The following is a 15,342-nucleotide window of genomic DNA, read 5'->3' on the forward strand; positions in this document are numbered from 1 at the left end:
TGATAGGAACAATAAATAAACTCATTTTCGAATATGTAATGTTTGAATATATTTCGATTTTAATAGAAAGTTTATAAATTCATTTAGGACGAATAATATCAAATTTTTAAAATTGGACATAAGATGATATATGTATGTATATTCCTTTTTGTCTATTCTCATACTTGTATTTATTATGAATGATTAAAATACTTCAATTTATCAAATAACCTACAATTTTTTTTTTTCACTATGTTTCATTTTATTTCAATAATGTTTCTCCTGGTACACAATTATTCATTTTTTTCTCAATTCAGTGCCATCAAATTCTTCTAAACTTGCAAGATACTTTATTTCTCATGACAATCTCAGTTAGATATTTTTTTTTCCAATTTTCTTGATATAATGTATTACATTTTATGCAATGTAAACCTTACTTTCATGTAATTAAAATATTTCTTAAATCACATTTGATATTTTTTCTTTTATTTAATATTTTTATTTTGTCAATGAAATTCTCTTACTACATGAAATTCTTTGTCAATAAAATTTGAGTATTTAATTTATTAAGTTAGATAAATTTTTTGTATATTTTTTGTCCTTTTTTCAATTTCATTTTATTTGAGTAATTCTTTTCTTAAAACACAATTTTTCATTTTCTCTTTCAATAACTCATTTAATATCTATTAAGTTTACTCAAATTCTCAAGATCTTTTATTTATTGATATTTAAAAAAAAAAAATTATAACTGTCACGAGATTTCAGTTATACATGATTATTTACTATTTATATATTTTTAGATATTTAACTAATAACCAGAATAATGTGGGAGAATATATATATATATATATATATATATATATATATATTCACTATATATCCACACATTTCATACTTATGGAAATAAGAAAAATATAAGAAAACATATAAATATCCTATTACCATCCAAATTATTCAAACTAAAAAGTACAGTTAAAATAATTAATTTAACCAAAATTAAAATAAAATTGAATAAAAAGTAAAAGCTTATATTTACACAAACATATATTTTATCAATAGAATTATATTAAATTAATATAAAAGATCATATATTTTTCCTTTGACGTTTATCAAGTACTTATAATTGAATAACTTAATTACATCAGTTTTTGCTACTAGGTAAGGTTTTGACGTCTAATTGATTTTTCTTTTTCTCTAGTTATTAACAGTCAATAATTGAAAGATATAAATGGTTAAACTAACTTATTAAATTATAAGTATTTAAAAAATATATATTTTAAGGTGGCTAATAACTACAAAATAACTTAAATAAACTTTTTAATTATATGACATTCTTATATAAATTTTAAATTTATTCAATTATTAAAACCATATTTTGAGATGATTATTATCTTATTTTGATCTGCTAACTTGCTTGAAAGGTAAAATATTAATATAGTTAGTCGTAATTATGTTCTCCTGTAATTAATGTGATTTAATATTTATTTTGTAAACAATTGCTCTGAAGATACATGAAAAACAGTGCCTCAAAAAAAATTAAAAGATTATTTATTGTTTTCGTTTTTTTTCAAAATTTCCTTTTTTTTTCCTTGACATATATGAAACTAAAGAATTGATTATTATGAGCATTTTAGTTAAGTTATCAGCTTGGGAGAAAAATAATTAATATATATATTTTCCTTGAAATCCACTTACCCAATTGTAGTTTAATTATTAACATATTAAAAAATTAAACGCATTGAATAAATATTTTCTACTATAAAACCAGCAAGGGAAAGAAAGAGGGAGACAAAATTCATACAGAACTAAAAACCTTTCCTCTTCTGATTATTTTCATAATCAGGTTCATTGAAATGAGAGCATCAAAAGTGTTGTACATGGAACAAAAATGAAGCTTAAGAAACATTAATTGAGTAGTAAAAAAGATGAATTATAGATTTTGGTGGTACAGCTTATAGGCTGATAATGTATGAAGAAAAGGACAAAAGAAAATGGACCCAAGTTTCTGATATTCACATTTGTAAAAGTGTAAACTTCCGTGATGATTTTGTTGCCATATGAGTGAATTAAGCTAAATTAGTCAAATTATTGAGAGTCCCAATATCAGTTTATAGGAAACACTGAGAAGAGCCTGCCCGTGCATCTTAGCAACACCATCATAACTAAACTTTTCATTTTCCTTCATATCCTCAAAAAGTTATTCAAAAGGTATATTGCAAATTTCACAGACTTTAAAAGGGTTAAAGTGGAAAGAGATATATAGATATATAGATATACAGAGATAGAGAGGGAGAGAGAGTTTTGTGTGTGATCACAGTGTGAAGAGTCAACCAAACCCTTTTTGGATGCATGTGTTTGTAAGGCTTTCAAGTGTCCACATGTTACCTTTTATCTGTGCTTTCTTCTCCAACTCTTCCCCTTCTCTCTCTCTCTCTTTCTCTCTTTTCAATTGTCTCTGTGCAAATCTACAACCTTTTGTTTAAATATTCATTTTCTTTTCCTTCTCTTTCACGCTTTACCATAGTCAAGCATAGCGGTTATCATGCAGGGAACAAGACAGCACACACTGAACTGAAACACTAGGGTTCCATGCCATCGTTTCATTTATAAGGAAAAGGTGCCAAAGTAATAAACTTTTTTTTTTCTTCTTGTTGTTGTTATTACTGATTAGTAACTGGTAATAATATTTGTTTTTTTCTCTCTCTAAATAATAAGAGTGTGAAGAAAATAAAAATAAAGACAGCATTTATTTGTTTATGTTTTGGGCTTTATCCTTTTGTCTACTACTTATCTTTCTCTCTCTCTGTATTATTATTTATTTATATTTTCCCTGGTTTCAAAAGGTTCTTTTTTGATTGCGCTCTCAGGTATATAAGGCAGATTCTGAGAGACCCATTTCATCTTTTGTGGTGCTACATGGCTGGGAAATTCTGGGGTTGGACGAATCAATCGACGCGAGGATTAAAAGTTTCAGCGACGAGGCTGAGTCATTATTAGTGGCAGCTTGAGTTTTTCAAAGGGGCTTTGAGTTGTAGTAGCAGTCTCCGTGGGGGTGTGTGCTTTGTTTGATTGGCGAAAGGAAGAAGAGAAAGAGAAAGAGAAAAAAGAAAAGCAAAAGTGGCTACTTTGATGAGTTTTGGGGGGTTTCTTGAGGCCAAACAAAGTGGTGGAGGGGGTAGGATCGTATCAGATATTCCTTACAGCAACGGTTCCAACCACAGCAACGATATAATGCCCTCTGGTGCAATCTCGCAGCCTCGTTTAGCCACTCCTACTTTGGCCAAATCCATGTTCAACTCTCCTGGCCTCTCTCTTGCGCTTGTGAGAATCATCCCTACCCTTTTGCTTCTCTTCTTCTTGTTCACAAGGGTTTTTTTTGGTTCTTACTTTGGTTTTCTTGTTTTGTTTGAAAAAAAAACGCAGCAAAGTGATGTCGATGGACAAGGGGATATGAACAGATTAATGCCCGAGAATTTTGAGCAAAATGGGTTGAGAAGGAGCCGGGAAGAGGAGCATGAAAGCAGATCTGGAAGTGATAACATGGATGGTGCTTCCGGTGATGATTTTGATGCCGCCGACAACCCTCCAAGAAAAAAGCGTTATCACCGACACACTCCTCAGCAAATTCAAGAGCTTGAAGCGTACGATGGTTTTTTCATTAAAAAAAAATAATCTTTTTTTAAGGTTCATGTCGAGTGTTTTTGCTTTTCTATGGAGGGGTTGTTTTGAATTTTTGTTTTTGCGTTTTCTGGGTTTTAGGCTTTTCAAGGAGTGTCCTCACCCGGATGAGAAGCAAAGGCTTGAACTCAGCAGAAGGCTGAATTTGGAAACGAGGCAAGTAAAGTTTTGGTTCCAAAATCGAAGAACACAAATGAAGGTAAAACCAAGAGTTTTCCTTCTTTCAACCTTTTTTCTTCTCTTACAATTTCCTTCTTTTGGGAGAGTTCTGAAACCATGGATGGTTTGTGTGTTGTTTAGACACAATTGGAACGGCACGAGAACTCGCTGCTAAGGCAAGAGAACGACAAGCTTAGAGCGGAGAACATGTCTATGAGGGAGGCTATGAGAAATCCTATGTGCTCAAACTGTGGTGGTCCTGCAATGATTGGTGAGATTTCACTTGAAGAACAGCATCTGAGGATCGAGAATGCTAGATTGAAGGATGAACTAGATCGTGTTTGTGCACTCGCCGGCAAGTTTCTGGGTCGCCCCATTTCTTCTTTAACAAGCTCAATTGGGCCTCCATTGCCAAACTCAAGCTTGGAGCTTGGGGTTGGGAGCAATGGTTTTGGGGGTTTGAGCACTGTGCCTTCAACATTGCCAGATTTTGGGGTGGGAATATCAAGCCCCTTAGCTATGATGTCACCTTCAACTAGACCAACTGCAACATCCACTGTGGTGACTCCTGGCCTTGACAGGTCAGTGGAGAGGTCTATTGTTTTGGAACTTGCTTTGGCTGCAATGGATGAGCTGGTGAAGATGGCTCAGACCGGTGAGCCTCTTTGGATCAGGAGTTTGGAAGGGGGAAGAGAAATTCTCAACTATGAGGAGTACACAAGGACAATGACACCTTGCATTGGTTTGAGACCCAATGGTTTTGTCACCGAGGCTTCTAGACAAACTGGCATGGTCATCATAAACAGCTTGGCTCTTGTTGAAACATTAATGGACTCGGTAAGCCCTTCAACTACCTTTCACTCTTTTCTCAAACTTTTCCTCCCTCTAATTTAATACCTTTTATTGTTCTTGGCTCCTTTGGTTTTGTTATTTTCTCATTTTATGTTGATGTTCTTCTTCAGTAATGTTAGTAACGTGAACATCTCTATTATTCTTTTGGGGGTGTCATTTCTAACATAAATAGTATAATAAAAAGAGTACTGTATGAGAAAAGAGATGCCAGTCCCTGTTAATTTTGAATGCGTGTGAAACTGATTTACTTTCTGCTGTGACAGAATCGATGGTCAGAGATGTTCCCTTGTATGATTGCTAGAACCTCAACCGCTGAAGTTATATCTAATGGAATAAACGGAACTAGGAATGGTGCCCTTCAGCTTGTAAGTCTAAATACTTTTTTTTTTCCTTTTAAAACAAAATGTTTTGAATTTTTCACTGACATGAAATTTGTTCTCAGATGCATGCTGAACTTCAAGTCCTTTCGCCCTTGGTTCCTGTTCGTGAGGTCAATTTTCTACGCTTCTGCAAGCAGCACGCAGAGGGGTTGTGGGCAGTGGTGGATGTGTCCATAGACACCATCCGAGAAACTTCTGGTGCACCCACTTTTGTGAACTGTAGGAGGCTTCCTTCTGGTTGCGTGGTGCAAGATATGCCAAATGGTTACTCTAAGGTAAGTTAATTACCAATATTCTTCTTAGTTAATGGCTGGTTTTATGTTCTCACTGCAATTTTAGCATCCCAATTTTCTCTTTTTTGAAGACAGTAAAAATGATTTACCAGTACATTCTGCCAAGCCTTGTGTCTTAATACTTTTCTAAATATATGTGTGTGTGTGTATATATAGGCCACCTACTGAACCGTACTATCTCACCTGCTTTCATGTTTTCATCACATTTATTGTATTTTTTTTCCAAGTGGGTGCAAGTAACTGCACCATGGTAGCTTAATTGTGCATTATTTAAAGTGGGGGGCAAAACACCAGGCTAAGGAATCATGGAGCTTTTGCTTTTCCAAGCTACATAGAAGGCTCCTTGTTCTAAGTAACTCAGCTTGTTTAGTGATTACTCACTATAGAACCACTCTGTCAGTGATGATTCCGATATATATTTTTAGTCTCTCAAAGAATTTGCACCCTGAGATAGTATGCTTCCCTTTGTCTCAATTATATTCCAATCTTCAATCTTCAACAACTGATTTTGATCCCATAAACTAATTGAGTAATCCACCATGTTGCACAAATCTAGGTTATCCCATTAATTTATTCATGGAAGTCTCTATCACTTAATTTTTTGCAGCACGAACACATTAATTAGATATCCCCCTTTGAGCAATTTGCGTTGCAATATTTCACCTACTTTTTTATTCCATAAACAATTCATATGATGTTTCTATTCCACTCTTTTATGCTACATTTGTCATTCCCTAAGCATTATTTAATTTTGTAGACTATACGTGACCTGGTTCCAGCCCTATAGTCCATAGGTCTGTTATATAAAAATATTCAATGCGGACCCTTTGAGTCAAGATCAAAGACTGAACATTTTGTCTGTTTCGGGTGTTCGGGATGAGTTCATCACTCTGTCGTAACAAATCTCGATACCCCTTTACACTGCACGTAGTAGTAGCTATACTCCATATCCCGGGTCACTTTATCTAGTACCTTATATTTTATGTACTTCCTCCAGGCTCCACAGATACTTTGTCTCTCTTTCATATTCCAAGATTTCCCTTCCACATGCTTCTTCTATTATTCATCACACCATCTTCTTTAAACCCCCCAAATATTCAGCATCCTAACACTAATTTAACTCTCAATTTTTCTAATCAACTAACCCAAATGCTCCACTTTGTAGCACGATGACTAAATTAGTTAATTCTAAGTTCATATAACAAACATTGTTTCAATTACACACAGGTGACATGGGTGGAACATGCAGAATACGACGAAAGCCAAGTTCACCAGCTCTACAGACCCCTGTTGAGCTCAGGCACGGGGTTTGGTGCACAACGTTGGGTTGCCACCCTTCAACGCCAATGCGAGTGCTTAGCCATTCTAATGTCCTCAGCAGTTCCCTCCAGAGAACATTCAGGTACCCAAAAGTTTTAACCATGCAATCATTCGTAGATAATCAAAATTGGATATTAGTAATCTTTTAATCTTGGCATCACATTATGTTGCAGCAATAAGCTCAGGTGGAAGGAGGAGCATGCTGAAGCTAGCACAACGCATGACGAACAATTTCTGTGCTGGGGTTTGTGCCTCCACGGTGCACAAGTGGAACAAGCTGAATGCGGGGAACGTGGGGGAGGACGTGAGGGTGATGACAAGGAAGAGCGTGGACGACCCCGGCGAGCCGCCGGGTATTGTTCTCAGCGCCGCCACCTCGGTATGGCTGCCGGTGTCGCCGCAAAGACTTTTCGACTTCCTTCGCGACGAGCGGCTCCGGAGTGAGTGGGACATCCTCTCGAACGGTGGACCCATGCAAGAGATGGCTCACATTGCCAAGGGACAAGACCATGCTAACTGTGTCTCCCTCCTCAGAGCCAGCGTACGTGTATACTTATACATATACATACACATACAATTATGCAAATTTCCTTTATCATGAGTGAACATAGGTTATAGAATTAATTTGTGTTATTATATTAAAGGTTATATTTTTATTTGCAGACATGCATAGAAAATAGGAAAAGATTGGTTTTGTATTTTAATGTTGGGGAAGTGGTGTTTGTGAGGGTTAGTTTTACCATTGTGTGAGGAAAATGGGGACGAGAAGAGGAAACGTGAATGATGAATTGTCGCGGAGTGTGAGGATAAAAAAGGTGAAATTGAGAAGGACAGGGTTGGAAATTTTGGAAGTATCTATGAAGACAATTGGCACCAGAAATAGGGCAGCGTTTGTTTCAGCAAACTTTTATAAAAAGTCAAAATTCAGGACTTTTGTCAACTTTCTATTTTCCTCTCTTCTGACCTCATTATTTTGCCCTAATTTTTATTTTTATTTTTTAAATTTGGGGGAAAAAGGTGGTACCGGGCTTTGACTACCCCCCACCGAACTTAACGAAAACGACAACACCTAAAGTTGAATTTTTATTTTTCTTTATTAATTTTACTGCTTATTATTTTATTTTTATTTTTCTTGTTGCAGGCTATGAATGCGAACCAGAGCAGCATGTTGATTTTGCAGGAGACGTGCACCGACGCCTCGGGGTCGCTTGTGGTGTACGCGCCGGTAGACATTCCGGCAATGCACGTGGTGATGAACGGCGGCGACTCTGCCTACGTGGCCCTTCTCCCGTCGGGGTTCGCCATCGTCCCGGATGGATCCGCGGCCGGCGGAGAGCAACACGGGGGCGCGTCGCAGAAGAGGGCGAGTGGATGTCTTCTGACGGTGGCGTTCCAGATTCTCGTGAACAGTCTCCCGACGGCGAAGCTGACGGTGGAGTCGGTGGAGACCGTGAACAACCTCATCTCGTGCACCGTGCAGAAGATAAAAGCAGCGCTTCACAGCGAGAGTTGAGTGTCACGGGCGCCTCACGTGACTTGTTTATTATTATTACTATTATTTTGTTTTGTTTTGGGGATTAGTTCAGATTTGTTGTAGCTAAAGTTGCGATAGGTGGCGCGTGTGAAAGACGCGAGGGGTGGGGGTGTTGAGTCAAGAACGAACCGCGCGTGAGTGTGGAAACTCCTTGCAAGGTGGCGAGGGTCTGAAACTCGGTCGGGTCGGGTTAGGATCTTTGACACATGGCAGGGGTGGTGGTTCGGGTATTGACTCGGGTCGACCCTTTGTCTGCACCAGTAGTAGCAGCAGAAGAAGAAAAAGAAAAGAAAAAGAATAGGGAGATGTGAGGAAAAAAGAAAAAAGGAACAAAATTGTGTTTCTGGTTATCATTTTTATTTGTATTGACTTGAGAGTTTGCTAGAATTGGATCTAGTAGTTTGTTGCATATGATCAAATCAATAATTTGTTTTCATTTTTTCAGATTTTAGATCGTACAGTTTTTTTCTTTTCTTAATTTTAGTATCTCCATGTCTCATCTTCTTTCAAACTTATTTGTCATCACCTATAAACATTTAATAATAATAATGACACTAACACTTTCAAAAATTAGTAGCACATGGTTAACAACGTTTTATTTTATTTTATTGTGAACTAAAATATATTTTCTGTATTTTTCATGGAAATATTTTATACTTCTTAAATCGACTACTATAATTTTCAAAGTAGCATGTGGAAAAAGTGACATTTTAACGTTCTTCCTTTGCTTGAGAAATGAAGTAACTTAAAATCTATAAATATGAACACATGACTTGTGTTCTCAAGATGATAAATAATGGTGATGGGTGGTTGTTATTCAACGCGCGGTTTGCTGATAGTGAGAGTTTAATAATAAACAAGACAATAAATAGCTCTGGTTGTGGATAACTATCTATCAACTCACAAATTATACTTCTCTCTTAACAAACAAAATTATAATTATAATAGTGAAAAAAAATGCAACACAAAGATAATCACTACAGATAAAAATAATGGGTTAGTCATGTTTTTACTTTTTTTTTTCTTAATTTTGATCGAAATACCCGATTTTAAGTCTTTAAAACTAACATTTTATACACTACTTATAGTTTGAGCATTTAAAAAACAATATATAACGACCAAACTAATTATTCTGAATGTTAGAAATAAATTAAAACTACAATTTAGACAATTTTGCATGCAAAGGTATTATTGCACATAAAAGTAATATTAGGAGAGTAAATAATCTCAAGGTCTTTAATAAAGAACACATACGCTACTATATCAAAAGGAAATAATAAAAAAAAATATGGCATTTATTATGATTAAAAAAAATATGACTATCGTGTACTAATTGTGAATATAATTGTCAAAAATATTTCAAGATTTTTAATTAATAAGAAATCTCAATTTATAATTAACTTTTAGCCCTAATATTGTTAACGTGAAGATGGAAAAATGGTTAAAATATCTCTTAAGCACCTCTGTCGCACTCTGTTTCTATAGTTACATTACAGCAATAATTCAGAAAAGTTAAGACTTGCAAACATGTAAATTTTACATGAACCATTAAATTCTTGAAAAAAACAATTGATTTTTTTTTTTTATTAGAGAGAAGTGAAAAAAGATAGAATAGAATGGAAGTAGTTGGTGATGAGCGTGTGATTGCATTAAATGAGGGAGCAGAAGGTGTTGGGAGAAGCGTTGCCATCATTTAATGCAATGGCTTTGGCATCGCATGCTACATACGTCACCACACCTTCCTTACTGTAAATAAATTTTCAGATATCACCTTTTTATCACAACTTTTTATTACATAGATTCAAATATTTCACGCTCTTTCATTTCTTTTCTTCTGAAAGAGACAATATTTCTTAAACGATAAAAGCTAATATTACTCTGAGGAAAAGGAAGTTTATGTGACTCATTTTGAAAAGAAACTTGGTCTATTTTGTAGCCAGCAAAATATTCTGCCATAACTGAATTCTACTGTGAAAGCAATGTTGTCCATTCACATTTGGATTATTAAATATAAAAAGGGTTTACATATTTTAATAAATAGGGTTTGTATTTGTTTCTGTATTAAAGAATTGTTGAAGAATGCGAACCACGTCTTTTTATTATATTACGATGTTTGCATAGTTAAATTTTGAATTAATTTAATCATACCTCTAACAGTATGAGATTTCTAATTATTGAAAAAATATTCTATTGTATCTTATGTGGATAAACATTTAGTTTAACTCTTGAATATGATATAGCTATATGATTTTAACCTGAATTATTAAAATTGAATAGTTTAAAGCTGATTTGTCACACACATGTAAACTTCTGGTCGTAATTTACAATGTCAAAAATAATTGTTATATTTTCTTTAGAGTGTCAATCATTCTTAATTATTTGTTGATAACAAAAATCTTCTGACAAACTTCTAAAATTTAACAGTAGAATTGTCATTTGTTTTCTCATTGCGTAAAAGAATAAATTGCATATAATTATGTTGTAATTATATATATATATATATATATATATATATATATAATTATATATAAAGAGATTCCTTCATGTGTTTACATCTCATAATTCTAACTTTATTTTTTATAATATAATTCCAATTTTATTATTTATAATGTAATTATTTGTTAAATTTTTAAAAATTAACTATTATTTTTACAAGTTTTTGTAAAATTATTTATTTTTTTATTTTTTTTTCTCATATTCATTAACAATTATTTTTTCATATTTTCTCCGTACATTTCACTTTATTTTTGATAAATATAATTTTATTTTGTTTATTAACTTAATAACATTACAATATCATCAATTACTAATATAATATTATACATATTCATAAAATATATATACAGACGTGATAACACCTGTGTTTAAGCTAGTATATATAAAGCTAGCATATATAAAGATTTTGGACAATAAAAAATTGAATGAACTACTTTAACTATATAGAGTTTCTTCTTTACTAAGAAAAAATATATATAATAAGAATAGAGTATTTGAAATATTCTAACATTTAAAAAAAGAATAAAAAATGTACAAGGTACCACTATGTTAGAATATTATTGTTTTAAAATATGTAAGTAGCATAGAGTGTCATTGGTTACCCAGCTGTAACACGAGGAGGTTTGAGCTGATAACAGCCCCTGAATATACTCTCAACCTAATAATATTAATATGGTCCACATATGAGTTATGCTTGACGCTGTTGTAAATTTTGATTTTACATGGTAGTATTTTGTAAATTTATTCGATACTAATGTTTAGACTTTTATTATTATAATATGAATATGAATAATTTTTAATTTTTAACTTTGATAAAAAAATCTGTATTAATTGTACAGAGTATGAATATGAATAATATTTATTTATTTTTTAAAATTTGTTACATGACAGAGATGAATGTGACTTATTTTTAATTTTACAAATTATTATTTTTTCTATTTTTAATTTTGTAACTTATTACATTTAAAACTTTTATAATGATTAACTTTTATTTAATTATTTTTTAATATTTATACAATTATAAATAAAAAAGATATTTTAATATTAAATAATCAACATATTTTTTAAAATTTATTTAATTAATATTTAGTAGATAAATAAGCCAATATACATGTTTTTTTTTTATATGAAACTAAAAACAAAAAGAAATTTCATATCTTCTAAGTATAAAACTAAAATAAAAAAGAATTTTACTTTAAAAATAAAAATGAAATAGTAAAACTGACTGCTAAGATCTCGTTAGTAACTATAAATAAATATAGTTGTATTTATGATCTAAAACAATATGTACAACTCTTTTTTACTTCTTTATGTGGGAATTCTTATTGATGCTAAGAGTAGACATATCAACCGATAAAATCATAATCATCAGCAAATAGTAAGAAAAATCCAACCAATATATCATTATCTTTCTCTCAAAAAGTGTAAGTTCCTCCTATTAACATGGAAACTGAACACAAATATCTGTATTATATATATGTTAGATAAAACTGAAAAGCATATTGTTGATAAAACTAAATAAGTTTTAACTAGAAATAATAAGAGAAGTTGGAAATATATATTCGATTGAAAGTGGGTACTGTTGAGAATAGTGTGAGGTTTGGAAGATTATAAAGTGAATTTGTAAGTGGGAAAGTGACCATTGCTTAAAAAATCAGATGTCCTATCTTAGCTGATAATTACACTTCACAGTTCCAAATAATGTGAATGAATGTGTGGGTAAAAAACCTCTTTTTATAAGTTTCTTCTTCAATCAATTCTTCTCCATTGAAAAATATGCCATGTGTTACCACTTATCGCTCAATCACTGTCTTACACTTCATCCAAATTGCCAATATTATTGTAGACAATTCACCATCACCCTCTTCTTCACTCCCAATTACTCACTCATATGTGGACCCCTTCCCAACAAAACCCTAAATATCTGCTTTTTTCCCTTTATTTCATACTCTATGTGTGTCTGAAACACTTTATTCTATACATAATATATAATATTTTTCGCGAATTTTAAACAAATTTCAAATTAACACGAAACGAATTGGGTTAACAATAAACTTCAATTTCACAAAATTAGTTTGTAAACGAGATTTATATCTCATTTATTAAGTATGACACAAAATTAACTTGTAAATGAAGTTTGTACTTCACTTATAAAGTATAAAATTGTCATATTATTCACTAGAAATGGATTATCCGTTAGCAGTCTGACATGAGTGAATAGAATAAATCTCGTTAGGATAGACTTTTTAAATAATTACTTTGATACCATATTAGCAGTGAATTTAAAGACTAAGCCAATCCCACAAAATCGGTTTATAAGGTAAAATTTGTACCTTATTTATATATTATAAAATTATTTTATTTCTAGTCGATGCGAGACTTCAATCATATCACTCATATTATAATTGATTAATACATACGTATAATAAGGAAGGAGTGAGTGTGAATGGTAAAGGTCGAAATGAGTAGCAAGCCATTTTTGTTTTCCTGATTTATCGAAAGTGAAGGTCCCACTTTTGAATTCACTACACAAAACCATAAACAACCCAATGAACACCGGCCCCAGCAATGCACATATTTTCTTTCAAGAAGCTAATAATTCTTGTATGCATGTTTGGCGATGAGTCTCATGCATGCACACACACATACACAAAATTAAAAAAAGAAGAAGAAAAAAGTACACGTGAGTGAGGATCACAGGATCGAATCCATCTCTCAAATCCCAACACTACTCGAGTTGTTGATGACGATGAAGGTAATAAAGTCAAGAAAATGAAAGGCTATCCGAAAGAGGGAATGGGTGTTTGGTGGGTGTTGTAGTCTAGGACATTATCTTATGGTCCTGTTTTTTTTCATTTTTTTGTTACCATGTAATGTAGTACAGAAGTTACTGGTTTGTGAAAATGGATCTCGAACGTTGTTGTGTTGTGGGTTCCATCGGATGGTTGAAGTAATATTATTGTTATTATTATATATTAAGACAACGATGGGAGGGTTTGGAGGTATTAGATGGAATTGGACAACTACATCTGAGGGGTTATTGAAACCCACGCCCTATCTTCAAATTTGTTTCAGAAATATGTCAAAAGTGTGGCATGAAGTGACCTTGATGGGATTGTCCTACAACTACATCTTCAAACCTTTACCAATTTATTTATTCTCCTCCCTTCAATATTCTACCTATCTCACTCATAAATTATTTAATTCCTATCCTAACATTCCTGTTCATCAATTCAACACAATCTTTTTACCAATTTTTACTTTTGATGTAAATAACTGATTCGATTAATTATTGCTTTGATTAAATTCTTGATTAAAAATTTGAGGTCTTTTAGTGTTCTTACAATAGAGATTGATAAAATTGCTGTGGATAATAAGATAAATCAAAATATATGTGATAATTGTACATCTTATCTGTTAATATATAAATGATCCATACGTAGTTGCAATGATTGAACTGACTTAGAATTTTTATTTATTTAAATTATTTAAAACTGTTAATAGATTTTTTTTAACAGAAATCATAATACACTTTATTATACGAAATTATTCATTCATTAACAAAATATTTATTATTCGCGATTCTGACTGTAATGTCTCATCAATTATTATTATTATTATTATCATTATTATTATTATTATCATATTTCGTATAAAGTAATATATATATATATATATATATAATTAAAACATGAAGTATTTACTAATATTATGAGAATGTAAAAGTCTTTCAAATATAAAATATAAAATATGCACCTAATATAATAATTTTAATTACTTTTTTGAAAGCATTATCATTATAGTACAAGAGTTTGTAATATTAAGTGCGTCATATAAGATTGGGTTAATGAAATTAAAACATAATATTATATTATATTGCAGCACCATTATATTACGTATATAATTATATACATCAATTATTTACATCGTAAGAAAAATCTCAGATAAAAATCGTTAGTCAGTATAATAACTGATTTAAATATTAATTTATAAAATAAAAATTATTACTTATTAAAATAATTATTATTATAAATATAAAATTATAATTCAGTTTTTAAATTAGTTTTTAGAATTTAGTTAACAAAAACATTTGTTTCTAAATTATTTTCTAATTAATTAGTAACCAATTTAGCAATTAATAATAATTTTTTATTTATAATAGTGACAATTTTAGTAACCAATAATTTTTTATTTTATAAATTAATATCTAAATTGATCATTATAGTGACTAACAACTTTTTTGTTGCTATAATAGGTTGTTAATGAAACATTTTCATGTGATGTATGAAATTAAAGACTCGTATTTAGTCACATAATTCAATTAGGGATTTTCTTATAGTGTATATAAAGATACATACATAAGTTATACATCTAGGATCCACTACCCACTAAGGATATCTCTAGTAGAAGCATGTAACTACAAAAATGCAGAATAATGATAGGCAAAATTTATCGATAATAAACAAAATCATCGGTAAATTAAAATTTTCAATGACTTGTCAACAATAAAAAATTCATCGATAAATTTTAATAACAAATAGAAAAACCTATTGATATTTATTATTGAATTTTGACCATCGTTGAAATCTATCGATAAAAATCGTGATTGGTCTTTTTCTTCCACATCTTTTTCTTTTTTTTTTCTTCTTCT

The 15,342-nt window shown here is 31.6% G+C and overlaps 1 protein-coding gene across 1 annotated transcript; it reads left to right on the top strand.

Moving 5' to 3' along the window:
• Positions 1–2,395: 2,395 nt before the first annotated feature.
• On the top strand, positions 2,396–8,639 carry LOC114186019 (homeobox-leucine zipper protein ANTHOCYANINLESS 2-like). The gene is made up of 10 exons (XM_028074011.1): positions 2,396–2,596; positions 2,847–3,300; positions 3,403–3,620; positions 3,739–3,856; positions 3,958–4,653; positions 4,932–5,033; positions 5,111–5,323; positions 6,569–6,743; positions 6,835–7,202; positions 7,803–8,639. Exons 2-10 carry the CDS (start codon positions 3,109–3,111, stop codon positions 8,172–8,174), a joined length of 2,454 nt encoding a protein of 817 aa, XP_027929812.1. The 5' UTR covers positions 2,396–2,596; positions 2,847–3,108; the 3' UTR covers positions 8,175–8,639.
• The last annotated feature ends 6,703 nt before the right edge of the window (positions 8,640–15,342 follow it).

The sequence above is a fragment of the Vigna unguiculata genome, chromosome 5 (assembly GCF_004118075.2).
Source record: "Vigna unguiculata cultivar IT97K-499-35 chromosome 5, ASM411807v1, whole genome shotgun sequence".
NCBI classification, from domain to species: Eukaryota; Viridiplantae; Streptophyta; class Magnoliopsida; order Fabales; family Fabaceae; genus Vigna; species Vigna unguiculata.